The sequence below is a fragment of the Crinia signifera genome, chromosome 4 (assembly GCF_055691185.1).
Source record: "Crinia signifera chromosome 4, ASM5569118v1, whole genome shotgun sequence".
Classification (NCBI taxonomy): Eukaryota; Metazoa; Chordata; class Amphibia; order Anura; family Myobatrachidae; genus Crinia; species Crinia signifera.
The window spans coordinates 165,446,881-165,472,311 of record NC_139220.1 but is presented as its reverse complement, the minus strand read 5'-3'; the positions used below and the strand labels follow the sequence as shown (position 1 = coordinate 165,472,311).

At 37.4% G+C, this 25,431-nt stretch overlaps 1 protein-coding gene across 1 annotated transcript in view; it reads left to right on the top strand.

Annotated features, from left to right (window-relative positions):
- TBC1D22A (TBC1 domain family member 22A) overlaps positions 1-25,431 on the top strand; it is a 548,927-nt gene that overhangs the window by 335,272 nt on the left and 188,224 nt on the right. Inside the window, exon 11 of the mRNA XM_083182915.1 lies at positions 21,505-21,632. Within this exon, the coding sequence (XP_083039041.1) occupies positions 21,505-21,632 (128 nt within the window). The remainder of the gene's footprint in view (positions 1-21,504; positions 21,633-25,431) is intronic.

Below are 25,431 nucleotides of genomic sequence, written 5' to 3'. Positions count from 1 at the left end.
CTTTTGTCAACCTAAATTACTATGTTACTAAAGATTTGTTTTAATGTCTAAAAGTCCACTGTCAACCAACCCATAACTATCAGTAATCAAGGGTTATTTGCCATGAAAAGTGTGTTTGCAGTTTCTGTACAAATCCATTGTGCATATTCACCCTACAACAAGTTGTGACTGGGTATGAACAGTCTAATAAAAGTAGGGTGTCTCCACTCATTGAAGATGGAGATTGCTTCCTCATTCAACAGGAATTACTTTCCACAGAGCCAGATTTTCAAATTTGGAACCAGGAAGCAGTTGCTCTAGGCAGAATCCTGAGAATAGGGTGGTCGGTGAATCGATTTAAAGCCAATACATGGGTTTTACACGCTATTCCTTATTGTTCATCTTTGTGGCAACTACTAGACTGCTTCAAATGACTGCTGCAAGTGAATAGTGCTTCAATTATTGTATGCAATAGCGTTGTTATATTTTAACATGCTAAAATGTAAAGATATTGCATTTAGTGTACTTTGCCGTTAGTATGATCAATGCTCTATAGAAAGATTGCACATTTTTTTTTCCTTAAATAACATTTTGTTTTGGCTGAGTACTTATCTGAGAGGTCTCCTAATTCATCCATATACACAGTTGTTGTTCTTTGGCTCTGCATGCTTCACTTTTCTTTTCAACCTGGTGCATCAGTGCGTTTGTACACAGCAAGATGTCCAGGTATGATCAGGATAAAAAAATAAAATAAGAACAACTGTGTTTTGTGTACAAGTAAAGTATATATACTTTATGCAGTGTGTGTGTGTGTATGTATGTATATATATATATATATATATATATATATATATATAATATTTTTGTATGACTGCATTTCTAAATATACATTTTTAGACATACATTATAATTAATAATTCAAATCATACTACTTTTTTTTATTATTTTTTTACATATTTACTATATATTGGGTATGGCCTATGAAATATTGCCAATAGAAATTATTTTTATTTTATTTTATTTTCTATAGCAGTTTATCACAGACCTAAAAAAATCTTCAATAGCCACAATTTGTCATTAAAAGTACAGTGGAGAAATACTTTATGGCATCTGTAACAGACCTCTTGTTGCAGTGACAATCACTGTTGAGAACTTCCATCCATCCCTGCATTTTTATAGCCTCAGCAGCTTTTCATGATATATTGTGATAGTGATCTGGATGGAGTCTGTATAAAGCTCTCATTAATGACTGAGGCATTGACTTTTTGCCACTTAGACAAACTTCATTAGATCACTTTGACAGAGTTCCTAAAACCCTGGTGAGCGCATTCCTTTCTCTGGGTTACAGATTGTGGACCAGATGCACTAAGCTTCAAAAGTGGTAAAATGGAGTGATAAACAACCATCCAATCAGCTCCTGCCTTATATTTTCAAAACCATTCTGTGACATGGTAGGTAGGAGCTGATTAGCTGGCTGTTTATCACTCTCCGTTTTATAACTTTTGAAGCTTAGTGCTTCTGCGACAACCCTGTTGTTAGTTTAGTGAGGTTTGTAAGCACCCCAGTAGTTGTTAAAAAATCTTTGCGAGTGTGCCATTTTCTCTTGGATATATTAAAATAACTTGTAACCACATTTAATGAAATTCAGTGACTGGTGCATGATGGGTGAAACATACACACCTACTTATGTTATACTAATATCTAATTTAATATATGAGATCCTGATATAAATAATGTAATTACAGACGCAGAAGGTGTGTAGTGCATGTTTCACCCATCATAGCGCAGAGCTATGCAAAGCCGTCCTCAATGCCGCTCATCTGCTGGTATTACCAGCAGATGAGCGGTTTTCCGGGCGATGATGCAGGAGCGCGCAGCAGCGCTCATTGCTGGGGCATACACACTGGGCGGCTTTGAGCTGAAAGCCGCTAAAACAGGCTGTTTTGAGCGGCTTTCATCAGCTCAAAGTCCCCCAGTGTGTATGGGCCTTAAGTTATATTGCTGTTGCTTTCATGCTGTTGCATTGGCAACTCACTCATTGAATTGACCCCCCCCCCCTCCCCCAAGAGAAAATTGAATACTTTTCGTTTTTAATTGGCAACAGGTTGAGTATCCCTTATCCAAAATGCTCAAGACCAGGAGAATTAGGGATAACGGATTATTCCGTATTTCGGAATATTTTAATAATCAATTATGTATTTATGCTGTACAAACACATCAACCACATGAAATACTGTACACACAAATATATTTTATTTGTTCAAAAAACAAGGTTTCAAAGCATGACACAAAATTTGTGTCCTATCTCAGATATTGCATTTAAATGCCAAGCAATCATTGTCTTGCACATATATAGTGGCAGTTACATACCAGTAGTGCTGTTACAAATGTCCCCAGTAGTGCTGTTACAAATGTCCCCAGTAGTGCTGTTATAAATGTCCCCAGTAAGTTTTTAGAAGAAAAAAAAATTCACTTTCTAGAATGTATGGTTTTCGGAATAATTCGGATAACAGATATTCGGATACGGTATACTCAACCTGTACTATATAGAGATGTAAAAAATTATAAGAAAATGCATGTGGTAGCATATACCTGTAGTTTAATATCCAGATATATAGAGATAAATAAATGAATGATACAAATTTGTAGGTTTGAACAGTACTAATGTATTCTAATTGGTGGGGTGTGTCTTGATGCCTCCCTCTTATGCTATGTAAATGATTGGTATGGTTGATTATTTACATTAATTAATTGGAGTTGGCATGTGGAGTAAAGCATGTGTACTGTATATGCTAGGGTTTTCTACTGGTGTCAGAATGACACAAACAGTATAAATTGTAAAATTGCAGTGCAGAGGAATGTGGTATGCTGGTATTATCAGCAGATGAGCGGCTATGAGCACGGCTTTGCATAGCACTGCGCTTTGCAAAGCCATCCTCCCCTTGCTGACTGCACCGTGCAGGGAGAAAGCCGCTCAGTGGTTATGCACTGAGCGGCTTTCCCCCCAGCAATGATAGCGATCATTGCTGTTCATACACGCTGGCCATAATCAACCAGTGTGTATGGACCTTTTGAGTGCCAAGATATCTATGAGAGATGTTCAAAATATCAGCAGCAATTCTATGCTTTGGCTTAATTGTCAAAACTAGATTACTTGCATTTGTAAAAACCAACTGCATTGTAAAGATTATTGGAAAATTATGTTTCATTCAGTTACAATTCAGCTTCCTCTTAAAGCTTTATAATAGCTCCATTGTATAGTAAAAAAACAAAATGAACAAACAAAAAAGCTGTTGCCATTTACAATTTGTCTAGTAGACACCTTTCATAATAACCCTCAATTAGAAATGTGATATCCAAGAAAGAATAAGATGTTATTAATGCATTGCATTTCATCTTTTCTGTATGGTATCTGTTTGCTGCTGAGTTTGGCTACATAAGTTAATAGTTTATAGTAAACTGAATGTTAGATGAGTGGACTTATTAATTACGCACGTATGCCGGGAATACCAGCAACTTCAGATGGTCTAAATGTAAAGTGACTGCAGAGGTTAAAATAAGTCATGTCTCCTTCATAGGTTGAAGGTAGAAAGTATGACAAACAGTAACACCAAGTAAATCCGACTTTAGCCTTCCTTGCCAGGTGCTGTCATTTGTTGTGTATTTATAAGACTGTGCTGATGGCATGCTTGGGTGCACACAAATGAACAGTACCTGCAGATGTAATTTGTATTTTGTAGAACCAGTGACAGCATGACAACTGCTGCAGATTACGCTTCTAATAATATAAAATAGGTGCCTAAAAGAACAGAATTTTTTGCTCCCATTTCAAAATCTTGAAATTCGGGATTGCAGATTGCTGTACAGGTTGAGTATCCCATATCCAAAATGCTCGGGACCAGGAGAATTTTGGATAACGGATTATTCCGTATTTCGGAATATTTTAATATTTCAATTATGTATTTTGAAGTATCTTGCATGTATGCTGTATAAACACATAAAATACACACAAATATATTTTATTACCACATAAAATACACACAATTATATTTTATTTGTTCAAAAAACAAGGTTTCAAAACATGAAACAAAATTTGTGTACTATCTCAGATATTGAATTTGAATGCCAAGCAATCATTTTCTTGCACATATATAGTGCAAGTAACATATCATGTCACCAGTAGTGCTGTTACAAATGTCCTCAGTGAGTTTTTAGCAAAAAAAATTTTTTTTTTTCACTTTCTGGAATGTATGGTTTTCGGAATAATTCGGATAACGGATACTCGGATACGGGATACTCAACCTGTAGTCCGTTTGATGCATCCTTTAGTGATTGTGGGTATGATTAGGAAGAGAATACTGACCAATCTTACATATAATCAATACTATTTAACTATTGTATCTAAGATATATAATTGTTTGCCATTATATTTAAAAAAAATGGTGGAAAAAACTTCCTATTTTGCAAAACCAAGTTATTATTGCTACTTTTATTCTTGGACATTTTTTGCTGTGATATACTTTATCACAGTTGGCTACTATTGTTCACAGAGTAATTTCACATTATCCAATAGACTAGTAATGGCCATGGTTCACCAAAATGTGCCATCTGTGGATTCTAGACTCAGTTTCCATTGTCCAATAATTGTTAGTGACACAGACAATCACGTTCAGCTTGCTTTAACATAGCCCTATAGCTGTGATAGAAGCACACATTTAACTGACAAACACAAACTGATTTTTGTGACACTTGAGTGTGTTCTATGTTAAACAAGATACTGTGACACAATATTGCGAGTAATGTACACATGGTTCATATGCAACAAAATAAGCCTAGAAAGGACAAATGATGTTAACAAAGCCTGAGTCCTCCATAAGATTTATGGCAAGTAAAATGCCTTAGGATGTTAGTTATAGATGAAGCTAGATGAATGCTGTACAAAATGCCTTGCAAAGTTGTGATAGGGAGAAATGCCTTGCTAGAGATTCAAACACTTAATCACAGATTGACTCAAATTAATATCCAATAGAAAATACATTTTGTTTTGATGACTGATGACTTATTATTATTATTATTATTATTATTAATAATAATAATAATAATAATAAATTGTTGTTGGGATCAGCAAGAACAATTTAAAAAAAAAGAGTATGTGCCAATTGTGAAGTAGCAAAAAGGTATTTGTTTTATTCAAGGTTTTAATAGATGTAAAGAGCCGAAACCTATAAGCACATAACCAATGAGCTCGATGAAGTGGTCAGTTCGCTATATATTTTTGCCCCTTGTCCTTTTTGCTGCATTTCAAGCTGAAAAATTCATATGTTAAATTGAATTATGTGGACAACTACAAGATTTAATTTAACCTTTTCAGTATACCCCCCCCCCTTCCCCCTAAAATACTGTCTGATTCATATTATTATTATTATTATTATTATTATTATTATTATTATTACTATTAGTATTATTATCCTTCATTTATAGGGCATCACATGGGATCCACAGTGCCCAATTACAGATTACATAAACAAATAAGAGAAAACTTGACTAACATATGAATAAAATAAAGGACAAATACATGGTACATACTGTAACCCAGTGGTAGCCAACTCCAGTCCTCGAGAGCTACCAACAGTTCACATTTTCCAGACAACTTAGCTGCTGCACATGTGCACTCATATATCGCATGCGATTCGATGCGATTTTGCCGAAAATCGCGTCAAATCGCATCTGATTGTATGCCTTAAGGCATACAATCAGAAAATCGGCAGCCCAGATACTACATAAGTACCGTCATTCTATATATGTTTAACATTTTTTTCTAAATATTTTTTTTTTCTTTTCATTTTTATTACTGCCTGATTAGCATTCATATATATTGTCGGTAGCACGGCGCCCAGATTTTCTACGTACGGCACCATAGGGAAATCGCATTGCATCACATGCGACATTATAGCGGCATGGGATGCGATTTTTTTCATGTAATTTTTTTATTGTACACCACATTATTGCATCTCATTGCATAGCATCTCCTGCAAAATCATATGCGATTTTATAGGGCGCGCAATGCCATGACATTAGGTATACAATAATATGATTGTATGTCCCAAAAATAGATGTAACGCACTCCCCACCACTATCCACGCCACCCCGAAGCGTGGCGAGCAGTGGCAGAACGCGTCCTCCGACTTTTCCATTACCCCACTATCCACGTTGGTGTGGAGTTGATTTTATATAGTGTGGCAAGCCACCGAGCCCGAAGCGTGACGAGCGGATGTGGATTGCTTTACATGTATTCTGCGTCCCCTCGTCCGCGTCCCCTTCGGGCTCGGTGGCTCACCCGCGTCCCCTTCGGGCTCGGTGGCTCGCTGCGCTCACCATACTATATACATCTGTGCTTATGAATGTGCAAGGACTGAGATGCCCACTTTGAGCATCTATATGCATTGCACTCCTATCAGTTTCTTTTAAGATGCCACCATCAGTCGCACCATGGAAATTTTTACCATCCCAAAACACGCACATTAGATAGATCATTTTTGCATGGATTAATAGCCACCACCCAGGAATGCTCTGACCTTTCCAAAACAGTTAGATTACAACTGCACCTTTCTGTGAGAGATTTTTTTATGAAAGATTGAAACATTTAAAATGGCTTTGTTTCCGGTTTATCAAAAATTTGTTTAAAAATTATGCATTTTAGAACTTTGAATGTGCCATGTACCAATAGGATTTTTTACACTTTCAATATATTTTTAGGTTCTAATAGTTAAACTTCATAGAATTGAAAACAAGTTCGGTTTTTGTCAATACATGGTGGTTATTTAAACCCGGCCCAATTTCCTGCCCAAGCTAAATACAAATATTTGTTCACTATTCAATTACAGGTATTTTGACCCAATTTTTAGTCCATTTTTGACGATTCCATTTCCCTTTTCTTTTGCGCGGGGATGGGTGTCGAATCGGCATGGTCGAAAACAGCCACAAAAGTGGCAGAGAATTTTCCAAAACCATATGGAATTGCAGCAAATTCACCATTCCACGTGGCTTGCAATGATCTTGGATTTTTCATCCAGGTGAAATATCAACACGCGATTGAATAGGGAAAGTAAAATACTCCAAAAAATGGCTGAAAATTTCAAATTTTACGCCTGGTGAACAAATTTGTCCCACAATTGAATACCACAAATATAGTATTTGTTCTGAAATATATGCTAATTTTAGCTATACATGTTAGAATTATTTGTTTAATAACTCTAGCTTTGAGGACAGCAAAAGTGAAAATATTTAATTAATTTTTTTTTTTTTTTTAATTCTAAAATAAGTTTAGAACCCTAGAATGTTAAATGTCACCATTCTAGAAATCATGCTGGGTATTTTACGTTCTATTAAATGTTTTAAAAGAGCTATCGGTCAATCCCAAGATTATTGGCGAAATTTTGGTTGGCCAGATTTAATTCTGTATTGAACAGATGTATATGGCGAAACAAGAGGGCAAAAATCGTGAAAAAATACTCGATGCTCCCAAAAGATAGAGGTGGGCTAGACTTCCCAAATCTGGAATTATACCAATCAGCTACCCTGATAGACTTGATTAGACAATGGAGAGAACCTACAAAAGAAAACTGGGGCTTGGACCCTGAGGACAATTATGTCAATGGCATCCCTTTTAAGTGATATGATCTGGCTTCCCCCTCAAAGCTGGGATAGAAGTAAGTCACATTTAAAATCTATTGAGATGATTTTGAAAGAACATCAGGAAAAAGAGGAAGTTAAAACTAAATGGCAAGAGAAATGGGAATGCAAGCTGAGCACAAATATTTAAGATGGTTCATCAAATGTCTAAGTCTACGATATACATTGAAAGATACTTAAAAAATCTTCGGTAATTGTGTAGTTTCACGGCGCCAGCTTGGCGCCGTGCGTCTGAGTCCCCTTGCGGGGCTCGCCCACGCTGCGGGCTCGGTGGCTCGCTACGCTCGCCACGCTATTTAAAAATCAACTCCATGCCAACATGGATAGTGGAGGTATGAACTATCCATGTTGGCATGGAGTTAAGTTTCTTTTTTGAACATATTTCGTGGCGAGCGTACACAAGTACCAAATCTTCTACCACTTGTATTATACACCGGTAAAGATCAACAGTTTTTTTCCCTCAACAACCAGACATATGCTGGAGGTGTTGTGAAGAAAGAGGAGACTTAAAACATATCTTCTGGGCCTGCAGAAAAATAGAGAATTTCTGGCGGGAAATGGAAGATTTTCTTTCTGAGATATTGGGAATCAGGATACAATTAACAGCACAGATGGTGCTATTACATATAGTTCCACCAAGAATGAATAGCGCAAAGAAATATTTGCCAAATCAAGTAATTTGCACAGCAATGACAGGGATTGCCCAACTATGGAAACAAGAACTTATCCCAACATCCCAGAAGGTAATAAACAAAATAAATTTTAACTATAAAATGGAAACCTTAAGGAAAAATGGTAATTCCAGGATAGTGAAACTGTGGAGGGAGTGGGAAGCCTATCGAGCCTATCAAGAGGGTTTACATAATCATAATGAATTAGTACATCAACAAAAAGAAAGAAAGAAAGAAAGAAAGGGGAAAAAAAGATTAAGGACCCCGCCTTTGCTTATCAGCTACCCTAACTATACTTATACTTATATATAGATATAGGAGAATTGATTAAGATGGTAACATAGCCTGTCATTGTTGAATTATTGTGAGGTATTGTATTTCTTTTTATTATTTTTTTTTGTTTGTTTATTATTTGGATATATGTACCGAATGTTCTTATGGGGATTGTGTACTTCCCTGGATTGTTATGTGAAAATTTGATACAATAAAAATGATATATATAAAAAAAATGAAAGCTGTCAGACGTGACAATAGTGAAACACTGATTACTGTTTTCCCCATTATTTATTTATTAAGTTTCTTATATAGCACACATATATTCCGCAGCGCTTTACAGAGAATATTTGAACATTCACATCAATCCCTTCTCCAGTGGAGCTTACAATCTATATTCCCTACCACATGTACATGCACACACAGACATCCTAAGGTTAATGTTGTTGGGAGCCAATTAGCCTACCAGTATATTTTTGGAATGTGGGAGAAAACCAGAGTACCCGGAGTAAACCCACACAAGTACTGGGAGAATATACAAACTCTGCACAATTCGAGCCATGGTGGGAATCAAACCCATGACCTTAGTGCTGTGAGGCAGTAATGCTAACCATTACACCATCCATTGTAGCTATTATTGCTAGATATGGGCTTAAACAGTGCCTGCGTTGTTTTGTACAGGATATTTAGGTAAAAACAGTTATTTCAGGGTTATTCGAAAATATTAAGGATCGCCCGAATCTACCATGAAGGTACCACATAAGGTATCTTTAGTGACTTTTCCATTTCTGGCAGCAGGTGCAGACCTCATAAAGAAGAAATGTATCTTTGTATTGCTGTGTATATCAGCAAAAGAGATTACAATTATTAGATCTGCAACCTGATAATGCATACATAAGCCCATTAGACCACTGCACCTGTGATCTTGAACAATAAACATTAGAGATAGACATTTTGATTTTTTTTTCAGCTGCATGTCTTGTATTATCAATACAAACAGTCTGTGGCAGGTAAAGTAATCTTGTGTTTTTCTTTTGCACTTGCTATTCCAATTATATATTGAATGATGCACTGCCATACTATGACATAAGCATATTACAAGGCACCAAGGAAATGATAGTTATAAAATTCTGGCAGTCGAGATCCTAACAATGAAAAACCAACAATGAAATCCTGACAGTTCTCTGCAAGAATTTGTTTCCTAACCACCCCTCCTGCAGCCTAACCCTACCCCCTCCCCCATTTTGCAGCAGCTAAGCACCTTTACCCCTGTAGCCTAACCTTCCCCCTAGTGGCTATTCAGATCCACTCCTCACCTCGAGGATCCATTGGGATTCTGATCATTGAGATCCCTCTTTCCGGGTCTGAAATGCCAGGATTTTGAATGCATTTAAGTAAGTTATTTTGTGACAATACATAAGCACAAGGCCAAAGAACTGTCTAAAACATGTAAATATACAGATGTAGCTGGCCTCATTCAGGCAGGGGCTGGCAAAACTATCACCAGCCCCCGCCAGGGGGAACGCGCACCCTAGGCGCTTGCTTGCCCCATGGCAACGGAGCTCCCCGCAGTCGTCCACCACCTCCCCCACTCCCCCCCCCCCTCAAAACCTGCCCATCTCGCTAAAGGGGAGATGGGCAGGATGCCGCTGCCCCACCGGCAAGAGACTGGGACACGCAAGTGCTCCCCAGAGGGGACGTTCTGGCAGGTGCCGGGCAAAGATGACTGAGTGGCAATGGCACATACTAAGCTAATATTTTTTACCTGTCCAGTCCTACTAATAGGTATAGACAATTGTGTCTGTGAAAAGTATTACAATTGTGCTTTCCAACATCAGATCTGCCAAACGTGATGACAACACCTGTCATTAGGTCAATAACATGCTTATTAAAATTATGTTGTATTACAGGATCCCTATTTAACAAGATAAAGTAGGATGTATTAACATCTTGTCTGCCAAATTAGGGGAAGAACAAACTCCCCCCTCCTGGAGACAGCATATCAGTTTACACTGATGTGCTGTCTCCTTTCCCCCGGCAGACTGGACTAGGCATGCTCGGGATCTCGCTACTCACGCGAGATCTCCAGCACTGCTAAGAGCTAGCAGCTGTTCCTGCTGTTGAGTTAGGACTTCGCCACCCTGTTGCAGATTAAGTAGATAGCGGCATAGGGTGAAACAGTCAGCGCTGCTGACCATTCATACATTCGCCCTGCTATAATTTAAATAGCAGCGCTGATATGGACATGGGCGCATAGTGTCCCTGTCATTTAGCGCACACCAACTCCTTCATACATCGGGGAAAAGCGGCATTAGTGCACATAACTTGTGCTGATACCCTTCCCCTTCATAACGACTCTTCATACATCTGACCCATTGATCCCAAAAACAACTTGCAAAAGTATAGTAGTATGCAAAAGTAAAATAGTATGTATTCAAATAAATAATAATTTTAAAGAAATAAACCATAGGGATCTGCTGTAATTATTAAAAAGTTAAACAATATATGGTTATTTAGAAGTCACATTTTATGTTTATCATTTTAGAATTATTTATATTGGTTCAATTTCTTGCCTTGAGGCAGCTGTACATATGTTCTAATTCATAATTAGTTATTTCCAGTTGGATGCTTTGCATTAATTCTGTTTCCTTTTCACATTTTTATTATAAAATATCTTTATAAACACCCTTTGATTAAGACCCTTTGTACACTGCACATTTAATATAAATCAATAAAGAAATGATATTCAGTAATCCCTCTGTTAGCTTTTCATTTATTTAAGACTGTGGCCTCTTTAATCAAATTACTTAAGAATTAACACAAACATATTTCAAACATAAGTTTCATTTGTCTGAAATAAATTATGAAAATGGTTATTGTTAGCAGAAAATTCAGCATCTTTAATAAAAGTATATATGTTCTACATAAGTGTCAATGGCATATTGGAGTACATTTGTGAGAACCGGTTGGAAGTTACCTATGCATTAGAAAAAAACTTAATCAATTGCAAAAACTCTTAGGCAAATAACTTTTTTTTATTAACAGTCATGTTTATAGTGCACACATAATGACATAGTACAGGGTACTTTACAGAGATAATTTCACTAATTTACATCAACCCCAGTCCCAGTGGAGTTTAAAATATATATTCTCTACTTTATGGACACAAATGGCAGAAACTTAAGATGTGAGTATGTTTTTGGAATGTGGAAGGATACCAGTAACCTGGAGGGAACCCTCGCAATCATTGGGTGACCAATCAAGCTCACCCAGCCAGCCATAGCCAGGAATTGATTTCAGTTATGTGAGTCTGTAAAGCTATCTAGTATTCCAACTGCTTTACATAAAGGATGACGTTAAATATCCTCCCATGTACGGTTCATTCCGATGTGGCATAGGTGTTTTAATGCAAGTCATCATAGAGTAGACTCTATATGAATCTAACATACAGTACAATGCTTTTATGTAGATGCAAATAGAAGCTTCCTCAACTTTCATTTTTAAGCCTACAAAATTGTTAGAATAATTAACCAAATGATTAACAGAATAAAAATCATGAAATTTATCAAGTAGAAAGCTGAAGTACAAATTAATATATCCTTAATTGTACCAAAAATCATTATCCTATTTCTTTACGGAAAATGTTTAATATAAGTTCATATGCAGATATTAAGCACTCCTACTGTATATTAAAACTCACAGTTTGCAATGTGCCACATTAGTCGGCTTACTCATCTGCCCAGTAAGTGTCACCACTTTGTTAGGGCCATGTCTGCAGACAGGGCTGCCATCAGAAATTGCAGGACTGACAAAACAGGCAGCAAATACCCCAAGACAAAATAGACTGTGGTGCATAGGAGTTAATAATGTCTCAGTAATACAAGGTTATAACAATCTTCAGACACTTTCCCCCAGTTATCCTAAGTGACATCCCCTGTGTTTCTTTACCTTCCAGCCCGTAGTGTCCCTCTACTGTCAGCCAGCCAGTCCCCCTTCTGTACTCCCCAGCAAGCCCCCTTTTTGACTCTCTAACCAGCCAGTACCCCTTCTGTACTCTGCAGTCAGACATCCTCCATTCTATCTTTCCTGCTCTAGCACCCGCAGACCAGATGTCTTCTTTATTCTAAGGATCCACACTGATCCTCAAATGCTGCGGATCCTCATGCACCTCTGCTCCTCTCTGCTTTTGTGATGCATTGTGACTTCATGACATCACATGGACCTTAAACTTAATTTGGGGCCTTCCTCCAGTGTTTTGAGTTGTTAGCAGTTGGTAGATTAAAAGAGACAGGAGAAGGGGTGACCACCAATCAGTGTGAGCTGCCATTATGACATGCATACTGTATGTAGTGAAATAGATAACATTTTCTACACACATATATACAGTATATATATATATATATATATATATATATATATATATATTTTTTATGTATGTATAATTTGTGATCATCCATTTAGTCACAGAAAGCAGCTTTGTTAAATGATTTCCATATACAGTGTAGGATATTGTAAAATTCACCTATTTTCCCTAGCAAGGATTTTCTCACAATGATAATTCTGCTCTCGTACTGTGTCTGGAAAACATGTTCCTTGTTAACTAAATGAGTGGTGTGTGCTCTGCAGGTATTTAGAACTGCACTGTGAGATTTGGTTATCTTGCTTCATGAAGGACATACTGCCGATGACAGAGCAGGCAAAGGAAGAATGATTTGTCACACTGAGTGCAAGAGTGATTCAAGTACTGTACTTTAGAATACTAACTAAAAGAGAGAGGTTCTGAGAGGGAGAGATAATTAACATTTAAGAGTACCTAAGAGACTTCTACTTGCTTTGACACCAGTATTTATATTACAAAGAAAGTCATATTGGAGGATATAGCTTGCAAATAATTAAGTACAAGGTAGTCATAAATCAAGACATATATATATATATATATATATTATTATTTTTTCACGGTGAAGCATAGAAAGATATGGAGTATGCTGCAGAGTGCACTGACAATGCAGATCTAAAAGTGGTTCATAATAAAACTTCCATTATTTAAAATATAAGTGGAAGGTGTTAAGAGTGTCGAAATGCTTATCAAATGAGAGTACTATCTGTTGCTGCTTAATATTAGTAACATTGGCATATAATGTGTAATATTTCAAAATATATTACTGTATGTTACCTCTTTCAATAATTCAGTCATGTAAAATAGAAAAGGATATGTTTGCTTTGTAATGTTCTGCTGCACATATTTGTGCTTCTTCCATGTTTACTTTTTGTGTCCTTAATAATGTGTATGAATCTGATAAATGCACCTATAAATGTGAACCCTGCTGTAGTACTAACTTTGTTTTATTATTGATTCCTGATGGTCTGTTCTACAGCAGTGATAAGGTGCCCTTACACAGTACAGATGTTGGGTGCGATAAGATGCGCGCTCCCGTCACACATCTCAACGCACAGCTCCAAAAGTATGTGCTGCACATCATTTTTGTACTAGATATCATCTCATTTCATCGCATTGCAAAACCTATGTAATGCGATGAGATGCAATATTGTATTCAATAATTGTACCTTGTACGGGCACCATTAGGCAATAAGTTGCCTGGTAAGCTGTTTGCCCTGCTCTGGCTTATATTCTGATTTCCTATAAAGTAAATAAATACCTGAATGAGAGTTGCCATCTTCTGCATCGCCTGACCGCCTCTGCAGGCCAGGGGTCACACAGCACTACCACCTGGGCTATAGGTGAGTTCTTCACTATGTCCTCTTTCTTCAGCAGGATGTAGTATCCAGAATAAAAATATATATTAGGATAGGTAAACTGGAAGTTTCAAAATAATTTCATTATTTCATGATTGACTAATATGTATACTTTTTGAAGGATGGAGGGCGGCACATGCTGTACCTGTTATAATTGATAAATATGTATCTAGTCCTTACTTCCACTTCAGTTTGAGAACATACCGGTAGAGAAAATGCATGACATATGTACCTTCATATGGTGTACACACGGTAGTGCTGAATTATCTATTAATATAAACAGGATAGCTGCAGTTCAGTATACTGTAGATTCCCAGACTCAGATGCATATCACATGACAAGGGCACCATAGCTGACTTTTAGATGAGCAAATGTCTTGCAACTGGCTCAGAATGATAAACTGTTCTTGTTGGCTTATTGCTCTCCAATTTTACTTCAATAACATTATGACCAGGACATCATTGTGCACCTAGGTCACAACACAAGCCACTCTGCCCTTGATAGGCCTGGACTCCAACATGTAATTTCATAGATGTACATGTATGTACTTGGTTCAGGAAACAGCCCTGTATCTAATGATTTCCCATAAACTAGCTATTTTACCAAATGAAACCGTGGGTATACAGTCACACAATACATTATCACACATTCAATGAGGAGTCGAAAACACCTTTGCCTTATTTGTAATGCATAAGTAACTAGGTTGTCTACTTTTTGACAACACTGTTTCTATTCCCCTTTATTGAAAGCTGCCATCTGCCTGCTGTAGTAGGAAATCACAGCACAGCTTCCTCTGAATGGTTTCTAGTCTTCATTTAATAGAACAGTATGCAGCGAATTCATACATTGTTCCCCTTTTAGCTGTGATGTGATAGGATCCCAATTTCAGGTAAAGATGGGCACTAGGTTTTAAGTGTGCTAACATACGTGAATTAAATATGTTTTCTTCAATGTTGTCCTCTGAGAAGTGGGGAATTTTCAGTTATATATCTTAATTAAGCGTCTTAGTAAATATAAAACATGAAAGCATGTTTATACATGTATACAGTTATAATTAGTCGTCCTGGGTAGGCATCATTTCTTGCCTAGGTAAGCAGATGACATGTACTGCAAGAGGGGCAAAATCTGTTAAAAGTACTGAGAAATGTGTGTAACTGCGCTTGCTTTGTGGCATGCTATATTAGAGTTATCATTTCCTTTCGCTCTTGTACAATGTTATTACCATAAACTGCAGCATAAGTACTTTATGAAAAAAAAATATTTTTTGCTTGATAGATGAACATAATTGCATTTGCCTGTTCATTCATTATGTGCAAATGCTTATATCTTGTGAATAGGAATTTTTAAATTTAGAATTATTGCTATCCAAATTGCTTTTATCTGCAAAAGTGCATCTGCTCACAATTACTTACAAGAAGGGAAAATGATTTCGCTCCACACTTCCCATTTCATTTTTGATTAGTATAACTGACAAATAATGCTCATAGTTTAGTAGGCCATTATTCATCATTGTTTCAGTACAAGTGACCAACAAACTCTAGCACTGCTTATTAAACCATACATTAGAAATAATTGTAATACCAATGATTAAATTTCATCAGGGCTGCCATTAGGGGTGTACTGTATTGGGTCACATACACATACCCACCCTGCCAAAAGTTGTTGGGGAGGGGGTACCCCTAGGGTAACTGCTACAAACTGTGATTGCAAAAACAACTGTTAAATATTGTGAATTACTCCAGCCACAAGGATCCGTGTAAATCTTAATGCGTATATTGGGCGCTTAGAAAACACTACTGGTAATGATCCCCGTCTTCAGGGACTTGGAGGTAAAAGTGACTGTGCATGCAAACATTTGAATAACATATGCAGCTGAATATACAATTAAAATGAGTGATCTCACCTGTCACCTGTCCAGCTCCCATTGGAGCTTCCGGAGAGGATGGCGATGCCGGACAGGTGAGACCACTCATTTTAATTGTATGTTTAACTGCACATGTTATTTAACCCCTTCCCGACATATGACGTACATTTACGTCATATGTCGGTTGCGGGGGAATCAAGCCAGCTCACGGAGTGAGCTGGCTTGAAAGAGAGCAGGTAATGGCTGTATATTACAGCCAGGCACCTGCTCTCACGGCCACGAGCAGCGAGTTCGCCGATCGTGGCCGTTTAACCCTTTAAGCACCGCGGGCAAAGCGCCCGCAGTGCTTAAATAGCTGATCGGAGGGGGCGCGCCCCCCTCCGGCGCCGATCGCGGCCCCCTGCGGCGAGATCGGAGGGTGCCGATCGGTTGCCATGGTAGCCAGGGGTCTAATGTAGACCCCTGTGCTGGCCGTGTCAGCATTCCTATTACATCCTGCCTGAGGCAGGATGTAATAGGAAGTGCTGAAAATCACTATGTTCAGCCATAGAGCTCTATGGCTGAACCTAGTACAGGCGATCGCGCCCCCTAGTGGTCAAGTACACTAGGGGGCCTTGTAGTAAAAGTAAAAAAAAAAAAAAAAATAAAGTTTAAAAATAAAAAAAAATTAAAAAATATTAAAAGTTCAAATCACACCCCCCTTTCCCCATTTCACAAATAAAAATAAATAAAAAATAAAAAAATAAACATATTTGGTATCGCCGCGTTCCTAAAAGTCTAATCTATTAAAATATAACATTAGTTATCCCGCACGGTTAAAGGCGTAAACGGAAAATAATTCCCAACGCCAAAACTACGTTTTTTGGTCACATCGCCTACCCAAAAAAAAAATAACTAAAAGAGATCAGAAAGTTGCCCATATCCCATAATGGTATTAATTAAAAAGTACACTTCAGCCCGCAAAAAATGAACCCTCACCCAGGTCCGTAGGTGGAAAAATAAAAAAGTTATAAGCCGCAGAACATGGCGACGTGACGCAAATTAGAAAAACCGTAAAAGTTGCTATTTTTTTTTTTAGTGGTAAAACATAACGAAAACTATATAAGTTTGGTATCACCAGAATCGTAACGACCCATAGAATAAAGATAACCCATCATTTTAAACGAACTATGAACTCCAAAAAAAGCTTAACCAGCGCAAAATTGTGGAATGGCGTTTTTTTTTTTTTTTACCCCACATTGAATTATTTCCTGATTCCCCAGAATATTATATGGTATAGTAAATGGTACCATTACAAAGTACAACTTGTCCCGCAAAAAAAAAGCCCTCATGTGTCTATATAGCCGGAAAATTAAAAAAGTTACGCTTATTTGAACGCAAGGAGGAAAAAAAAAAAATTAACAAAAAAGGCAATGTCGGGAAGGGGTTAAATGTTTGTATGCACAGTCACTTTTACCTACAAGTCCCTGAAGACGGGGGATCATTTCCTGAAACGCAATTGGGCGTAATAAAGGATATTTTATTCACCTATACCATGGTTCTTCAAACTGTGGCCCTCCCGATGTTGTGGAACTACATGTCCCAGCATGCCCTGACAGTTTTGGCATGCTCTTATAGGAAAAAATGTGGCAATGTATGCTGAGACATGTAGTTTCACAACATCTGGAGGGCCACAGTTTGAAGACCCATGACCTATACAGTGTGTGGAGTGCCGCTGTACAAATGCCTGTTTACATTGACCCGCAGCGGTCATTAGAGGACACCCACAACAAGATCATAGGAGAAAGCTGCCTATACAAGGAAGCGGGGAAACGCGTCAGTTCGCAATTTACTCTGCCTATACTGAAAGGTACTGCCGGCCGGCTTACTGGAAATCGTACACCGCAATTGCGCTGCATCTCCACTTCATTTTTTTGAATGCTTTTCTGTGGACTGGTGCTAACACTTTCTGCCTGATGCCCTCCAGCCTGTACAAACAGAGGATGTGGTAAATATACTAAAAACTACTACCGCTAAAACCACTAACACATGACTGCTAATAGCTGACAATCATTTGGACTGCTTTAATATGAGGCTGACTAAAGTGCATATATTTTTATCTTTTATTTTTTCTTTGTTCTCTTTCAGGATAATCTTTGGTATGTAATGTTTGGTATCGGCCGGTACCTCTGTGATTGATTATTAAAATCTTTTTAATATTTAAATTTATTTGTCTGTATCTACATGTTTTAACATAGATTGGTACAAAACATATCCCTCAAATCCAAGCGCTCTCTTATATTCTTGTTCTTTTATTCCATTTTTATATATATATATATATATATATATATATATGTTTAAAATACAATAGAGGAGCGCTCCATAGTGTAAAATCATATTTTAATAGACCAAAAAAAGATGCCACATACAGAAGTACCAGATAGGACTCGTACCAAACAAATAGCAGCAGTGGGCTGGTTACCACATGACACAAGATATTGTATACCCAGGCATGTACTCCTACCACCATCCAGGGCTCTGATGCACAACCACAACCCCACACTGTGGAACAGCGTGTCAGGACCACAAGCAGGAACAGATGCCGGAGGGAGCAGCAGCAGCTTGCGTCACCAAGCCACTAATGCGTTTCGTGTAACACTTCATCAGAGGGCGTGGCTGGTGACGCCAAGCTCTCTGAATTTAACAGGGAGGAGAAAGTTCATCAATAAATCATACACTCAAGCAGGTGGACCTTTTATCATCACCGCCAATGTCGGCTGCAGTGCCACTACATGCCGCCCATATTAAAAAGATATACATGACAAAAAACCACATATAATTAAAAAACTTTTGCAGCAACAACAATGCAATACATTTTACAAACAAATCAATAAAATGAAATGCGTCAATTGACAAACAATATTTGACGCTGACTATAGGTATATAAAATGAATTTACATAGTCAGAGTAAAAAAACATGAAAAACTAGAGCACATTAATATATAGCCGTAGAAGAACAATCTAGAATTTGATAATGATAAAAACCCGCATGAGAGAAGTAGATGATTATGAATATTATCCAGACAGAGTAATTGGAGGAGATCAACCAATATTACATATTTAAAGGGAAAGTAATGCTTAATACAATATAAGCATAATTAATGGACTAGAAAGACAATATATATGTTAGCGATCTATGAATGGGGTAATTTCATACCCTTCATTTAAGCCAATAGGGGTCTGTGTATTCAGCGTGAGAATCCAATAAGTTTCATGCCTTAGCAAGGTGCGATCTCTATCACCACCTCTTTCCTACCGGCACTAACTCTATTCCAGTCACCTTTAAACCGGTCAGGTCACAATTATGTTTTTAAAGTGTCTAGGGACACTTTTATATTCCTCATGTGTTCCAGAATCCGCACTTTTAATGTGCGTTTGATCGTTCCAATGTATCTGGAACCACACGGACACACTAGCAGATATATAACATAGGCAGATGTACAATTAATGAATTGATTGATGTTACAAACCGAATTCGATACTGATTCAAACAATGATCTTTTATGTATAAAGGGACAGATCTACCACACGAAAAACAGCCTTTAAGGCTCAATAAAGAAGATTCATTAAAGGATTGTAAAGAAGTAACCGGTTCCAACTGGCTCTTTGAACCCCAAGCACTTATAGTTTTTGCTTTTTTTATATACAATCTTAGGTTTATCACCAATATGGGCACCTAAAACAGGGTCACATTCAAGAATGTGCCAGTTTTTATTTAAAATGTTAGAGATTTTCTTTTCTCCATCATTATACTTAGTTATAAATAAACAGTCAGATTTACTTTTATCAATAGTCTGTTTTTTCTTATACAGGTTGAGTATCCCTTTATCCGAATATCCGTTATCCAAATTATTCCGAAAACCATAAATTCCAGAAAGTGAAAAACATTTTTTATTTTTTTTGCTAAAAACTTACTGGGGACATTTGTAACAACTTACTCGGGACATGATATGTAACTGGCACTATATGTGTGCAATACATTGGTTGATTGGCATTCAAAGTCAGTGCCTGAGATAGTACACAAACTTTGTTGCATGTTTTGAAACCTTGTTTTATGCACAAATAAAATACATTTGTGTGTATTTCATGTGTTTGATGTGTTTATACAGCATAAATGCAAGATACTTCAAAATACATCATTAAAATATTAAAATATTCCGAAAATAATCATTTTTTTCAAAATTCTCCTGGTCCCAAGCATTTTGGATAAGGGATACTCAACCTGTATTGAAGGATTTCTTCCCGATCAGAGCATCTAGCTCTAAAGCAGAATCCACTATTTTAGCAGGATAGCCCTGTTCTCTGGACATATGTTTGTGATTGATCATCAAACGCTTCTAGATCTGTACAATTCCAGTGCAACCGCAGAAATTAAGATAAGGGAATGTTATGGCAGCTTTCATAATCCAAGTAGCTGTTACTATCTACACTTTTAAAAAATGTGCGGGAACACAGACAACAATTGTCGAAAGTTGACTGTTGTGGATATAAATTTATTGTCAATGTTATTAATACTCTGGAAATAATGCTTTTCTCTCACTCATGATTCAAGTTACTGTTACATATTTCGGCAAATCTGTGATTGGTGACATGTCATATTCATATTGTATACATCATACTGTTATTGACAAATGCATTGTAAGGTGAGGGTGCAATAAAAATAACATAAAAAAAAAATGTGCGGGACTCAATATGAGGTATAGATGGAAACTTCTCAACACTTAATTCCAGATCCAAAAACTCGATTTTCTCAGTATCAAAGCTCGAGGTAAACTTTAAATTTAAAGAGTTAACGTTTATATCTTACATAAACATATAAGCATATATACATACATATAAAGGAAAGTTCAGAGTGCGCTAAAGATGAACACACAATTTAAAATAACAATATTTAACAAAATAATGCCTCATATTCTGTGTAACATGAATGATAACACAATCAAGGTATAAAATAATTATGCAGAAATTTTTGGATCTTTCCAACTAAGTTTGCAGGCCCCATATATACATACATACACACACACACACACACACACACACACACACAGATTGGTTTAAAATTTCGAGTTACTGTACAATCATAGTATTAAGTTGTTAATATATTTATTTATAAAAAATACATGCATTTGAAAGCTATTGCCTGCATAGGTGTTTGTGTCATTTTTTTTTTTTTTTAGTTTAATAATATAAAGCATTGCAATTTGTAACAAGTGGTTTTATTCTTGCTTTTAGAACAAGTACACAGGCACTTACATCATTATGAGGTTGAATACCTGCAATTTGCTTTCCGTTGGATGAATAATCTTCTGATGAGAGAGGTTCCCCTGCGGTGCACTATCAGGCTGTGGGATACATACCAGGTGAGTCCACACAGCAGGTTACACACTCCCATTTGCTTTCAGGTGCATAGACACCTGCTCTGCAGTTTTCCATGTTATTACTGCTCCACACTGGAAGTAAAGTCTGTGAATTCCATTATCATCTCAAAGTATAATTTATATGTAAATATATCGTACACAATTATAAACTATATATGCACATGATTTGAGTCACAGACATTAATTTGGTAATTTCAATTTCTTCTTGCACCTTACTAAAATTCCATCTTCCTTATTCAATTAGCAGTCTTTGAAAATGGGAATTTCAGTGCTTCAGAAAACATTCTGGTTTGTGAAAGAAATGTCTTTTCTTGTTTCTGCATGTAGAAAATTTAAACAATGGCAAAGTTATTACACTTAACCTATAGAATATCATGTTAACACAAATTAATAATAATTATAGTGTTCTGCTCTGTGTTAGGTTGTGTATGGAATGCCTTCCATCAGAATTGGCAGCAGGATCCCAATTGTGAAAATTATGAGTCTTTTGTATTCTAAGGCTACCCCTACCCCTCCCTCCCCCACACACACACACGCACAAACATTCACACAGAGGGCCTGATTCAGGATCGCTCGTATCGATCTGAATTTCACCCCATCCCCGATGTTCAGGGTTTCACATGTGCACACCCCGGCACCGAATAGCTTCGGCGAGTTACACACTCGCCAGGCCATTCTGGGCGAGAGGGCTGGGGCTGGCTGCAGGGGAATGCCCAACATATATGGGTGTCCCCATGACAATGCTGGGCGTTCCCCTGGGAATGCAGGCGGGACAATGCCTACCAGAGGTGGGCGGCTGACATGACGCAGACTCCAATGGCAATAAAAGTCAGTTTAGACTGACTTTTATTTCTAAAGGTGAGAGAAACCATGAAATCATTGCATGTTACTGAGGGGATTCAATGGCGGGCAGCATCAAGCCTCTCGCAAAGCTGCAAACAGCCACTGCTTAGCGAGTGGTATTTAATCACTCCCATGAAGCATAACCCTAAAACCCCACCACCACCCTAATTCTTGTACTTAGCGCTTCCAGTTTTCTTCATCTGGACTCATTCATATCCTGGCGCTGATATTCTGATGGTCGTTATTGTGGTCATCAGGATGCTAACTGCATCCAATGTGAATTATTATTTTAGCAGTCCTCTATAGGAATCTTAAATTAATCCTACTTGTATTGTCCTTCACTGAATTGTAGTTGTATATTTCTTTCATGCCATTTTGTATTTTTGAAGCCAAGTCAATAGTGTACTGTGGATATTGTATGCGAAATATTGTAAGCAATGCTTTTCTTATATTTTTGACTTAGGAAAGCCTCACATGGATTGACTTTTTCCTCAGTTATTATGTTGCTAATAATCACAGCAGAAAATTGTTGCAGATATGTTCCCATAGTTAGACAATGAATGTTACCGGAGGAAGTAACACCAGCAGTTCCCCTGTAGATTTTCGGTCAGTTGCTGCTTACAACATTTCTCCCAGCAGATATAATGCTGCTGTAAAATTCTGCTCTTTTCAATGTAGTGCTCTTTGAAAACGACCTAGCTCTCAGAGCTTATTTACACAGCAATATGTTGCTAGTTTCTTTCTTTGGTAATGTTAAGTATTAAAATTACCTGAAAAAAAATGGCAGTGCTTTGTGTTAAAGAAAATTGTTCTTATATTAGTAAAATGAACTCTGTAATATTGTGCTGTGTAAATTACACTTACACTTCTCTGCTACACTTTCTTAAAGCCCGGCTTTATTTTTTAGCATACGTACTGTATCTAGTGTTGTACAGAAAATGACTCTTATTTATTCTTTTAAACAGAATTTTATTTCTATGCTATGACCCCTTCTCTAGATTGTGAGCTCCAAGGAGTAGTTTGCCTCCCTTCTAGTCTTATAGCTTTCTTCTGTTGTGCACAACTTTGGACTCTACCATTTTACACCATTTTTGTGCACCCGCGCTGATGAATATAAGTTTTAGCCTTCGTTGAAGATTCTCCTTGCTTTCATAACTGTATTCATACCTCCCAACTGTCCTGATATTCGCAGGACCATCCTGTTTTGTGCGGCGGTCCCGGGGCCGGCTGAGTCCCGTAGTGATGGAGGTGGGGGGGTCTGGGAGACCCCCCCCTGCCTGACGCTGCTCTGCAGGGAATAGATGAATAGATGCTGTGCACACAGTGGGCCAAATGTAATAGGGTGAGAGTTTCACAAAGTGAGAGATTTTGGGAGAGTTTTCCCATGTTTTTTAAAGCAGCAATCAAGTACATGGCAAAATCAACCTGGTTTTACAGTGTAATTGATTGCTGCTTTAAAAAAAGGGGGAAAACTCTCCCAAAATCTCTCACTTTCTGAAACTCTCACCCTATTACATTTGGCCCAGTGTTTATTCCTGGAGACAGAAATGGTGAGGTAATGATCAGCGTCTATGTAGTCCAAATCAAGTGCATTTGCCTTGCCGTGCATTTCAGTCCTGATTCAATCCCAATTGAATTGGGATCGAGTAGCAAGGCAATCGGACGGTGTGTACACCCCTTTATTGTTTACCCTATGTATGGCACTGCAGGGTGTTACACTTATATATTGTAAGCTTTGAAATAATAGTGGATCATTTTAAAGTGCTCTTTTTAATGAATGAACTGGACAAACAAGATAATGTACTGAAGCTTAGTAAACTCTAAATTCAATATTAGAGCTCCCAAGGAATTCATAATCCAGTTTAATACATTGTGAACGGTTGCAATTTAATAATTTTATAGATAGTAAATGAAATTGACCTATAACCTGAAATTGAAGGGAAATAGCTTTGCCCTGTTTAAAGTATTACATGTTTATCTGTTTATGCTTACACCTTCCCTCAGAATATGTTAACGAGGAAGAAAACAATGTATTTGACATTGATATTTACCAAAGGCTGGGCATTGCTGAGCTCATTGTACATGGAATAACTGTAGCAAAGCTGAATATGTCCACTGTTTTCTCTTCCAATTATCTGGAGCAGGTCACCATTTTAGACAGGTATTTCTCTAACTAAACAGACTAAACTGGCACTTGACTGATATCCTCTGCTGCCATAAACTATTTATACAGAGGTTCATGTCCAGACATAGCATATTACAGTGCTTACCGAACTCTGTCCTCAAGGCATCCCACCAGTCCTCATAGTATAATCAAAGTGACTGAGGTAATAATTAAGTCATCTATGCCAAAGCATGGATATTCTTAAACCTGAACTGTTGGGGTGCGTTGAAGACCAGAAGTGCCTGCAGAATCCAATTTTGAAGCAAATGAAAATCTTAGTGAAACACTATGCAAAAGACACAAGTAATTTTACCTGCCTTAACCTGCCTGTTTGACTTTGGCTGTGCATTATATGATTTAGTTGCATTGTTTGTCAGAAACACAAAGGATGCCCAGAAGATACTATACCTCTCTGCATCCCCCAGTGTCTGCCCTTTATGCCAGTCACAAGATGATCAGTCAAAACAGTAGGTCCTCCCACCAGGCTGCTGCACAGAGAAGCAGCTGTCTGGGATATGTGAATCCACTCCTCCTCCGCCTACCAGTGTGTACCTGATGGATACATAGTATCTTTCATAATCGGTTCCTCCCATATTAACTCAGATATAGGTATACAGGTTTTCTCAATTGTTTAAACTGTTCATTTAAATATTATTAGTTTAAGGATCTATACAACATTTTAGTCTCATTTTAATGTATGTATCATTATTTGTGTTGTTTGATATTACTATTATTTGTATGTGCAACTTATGTATTTTTTATTATTATATTTGG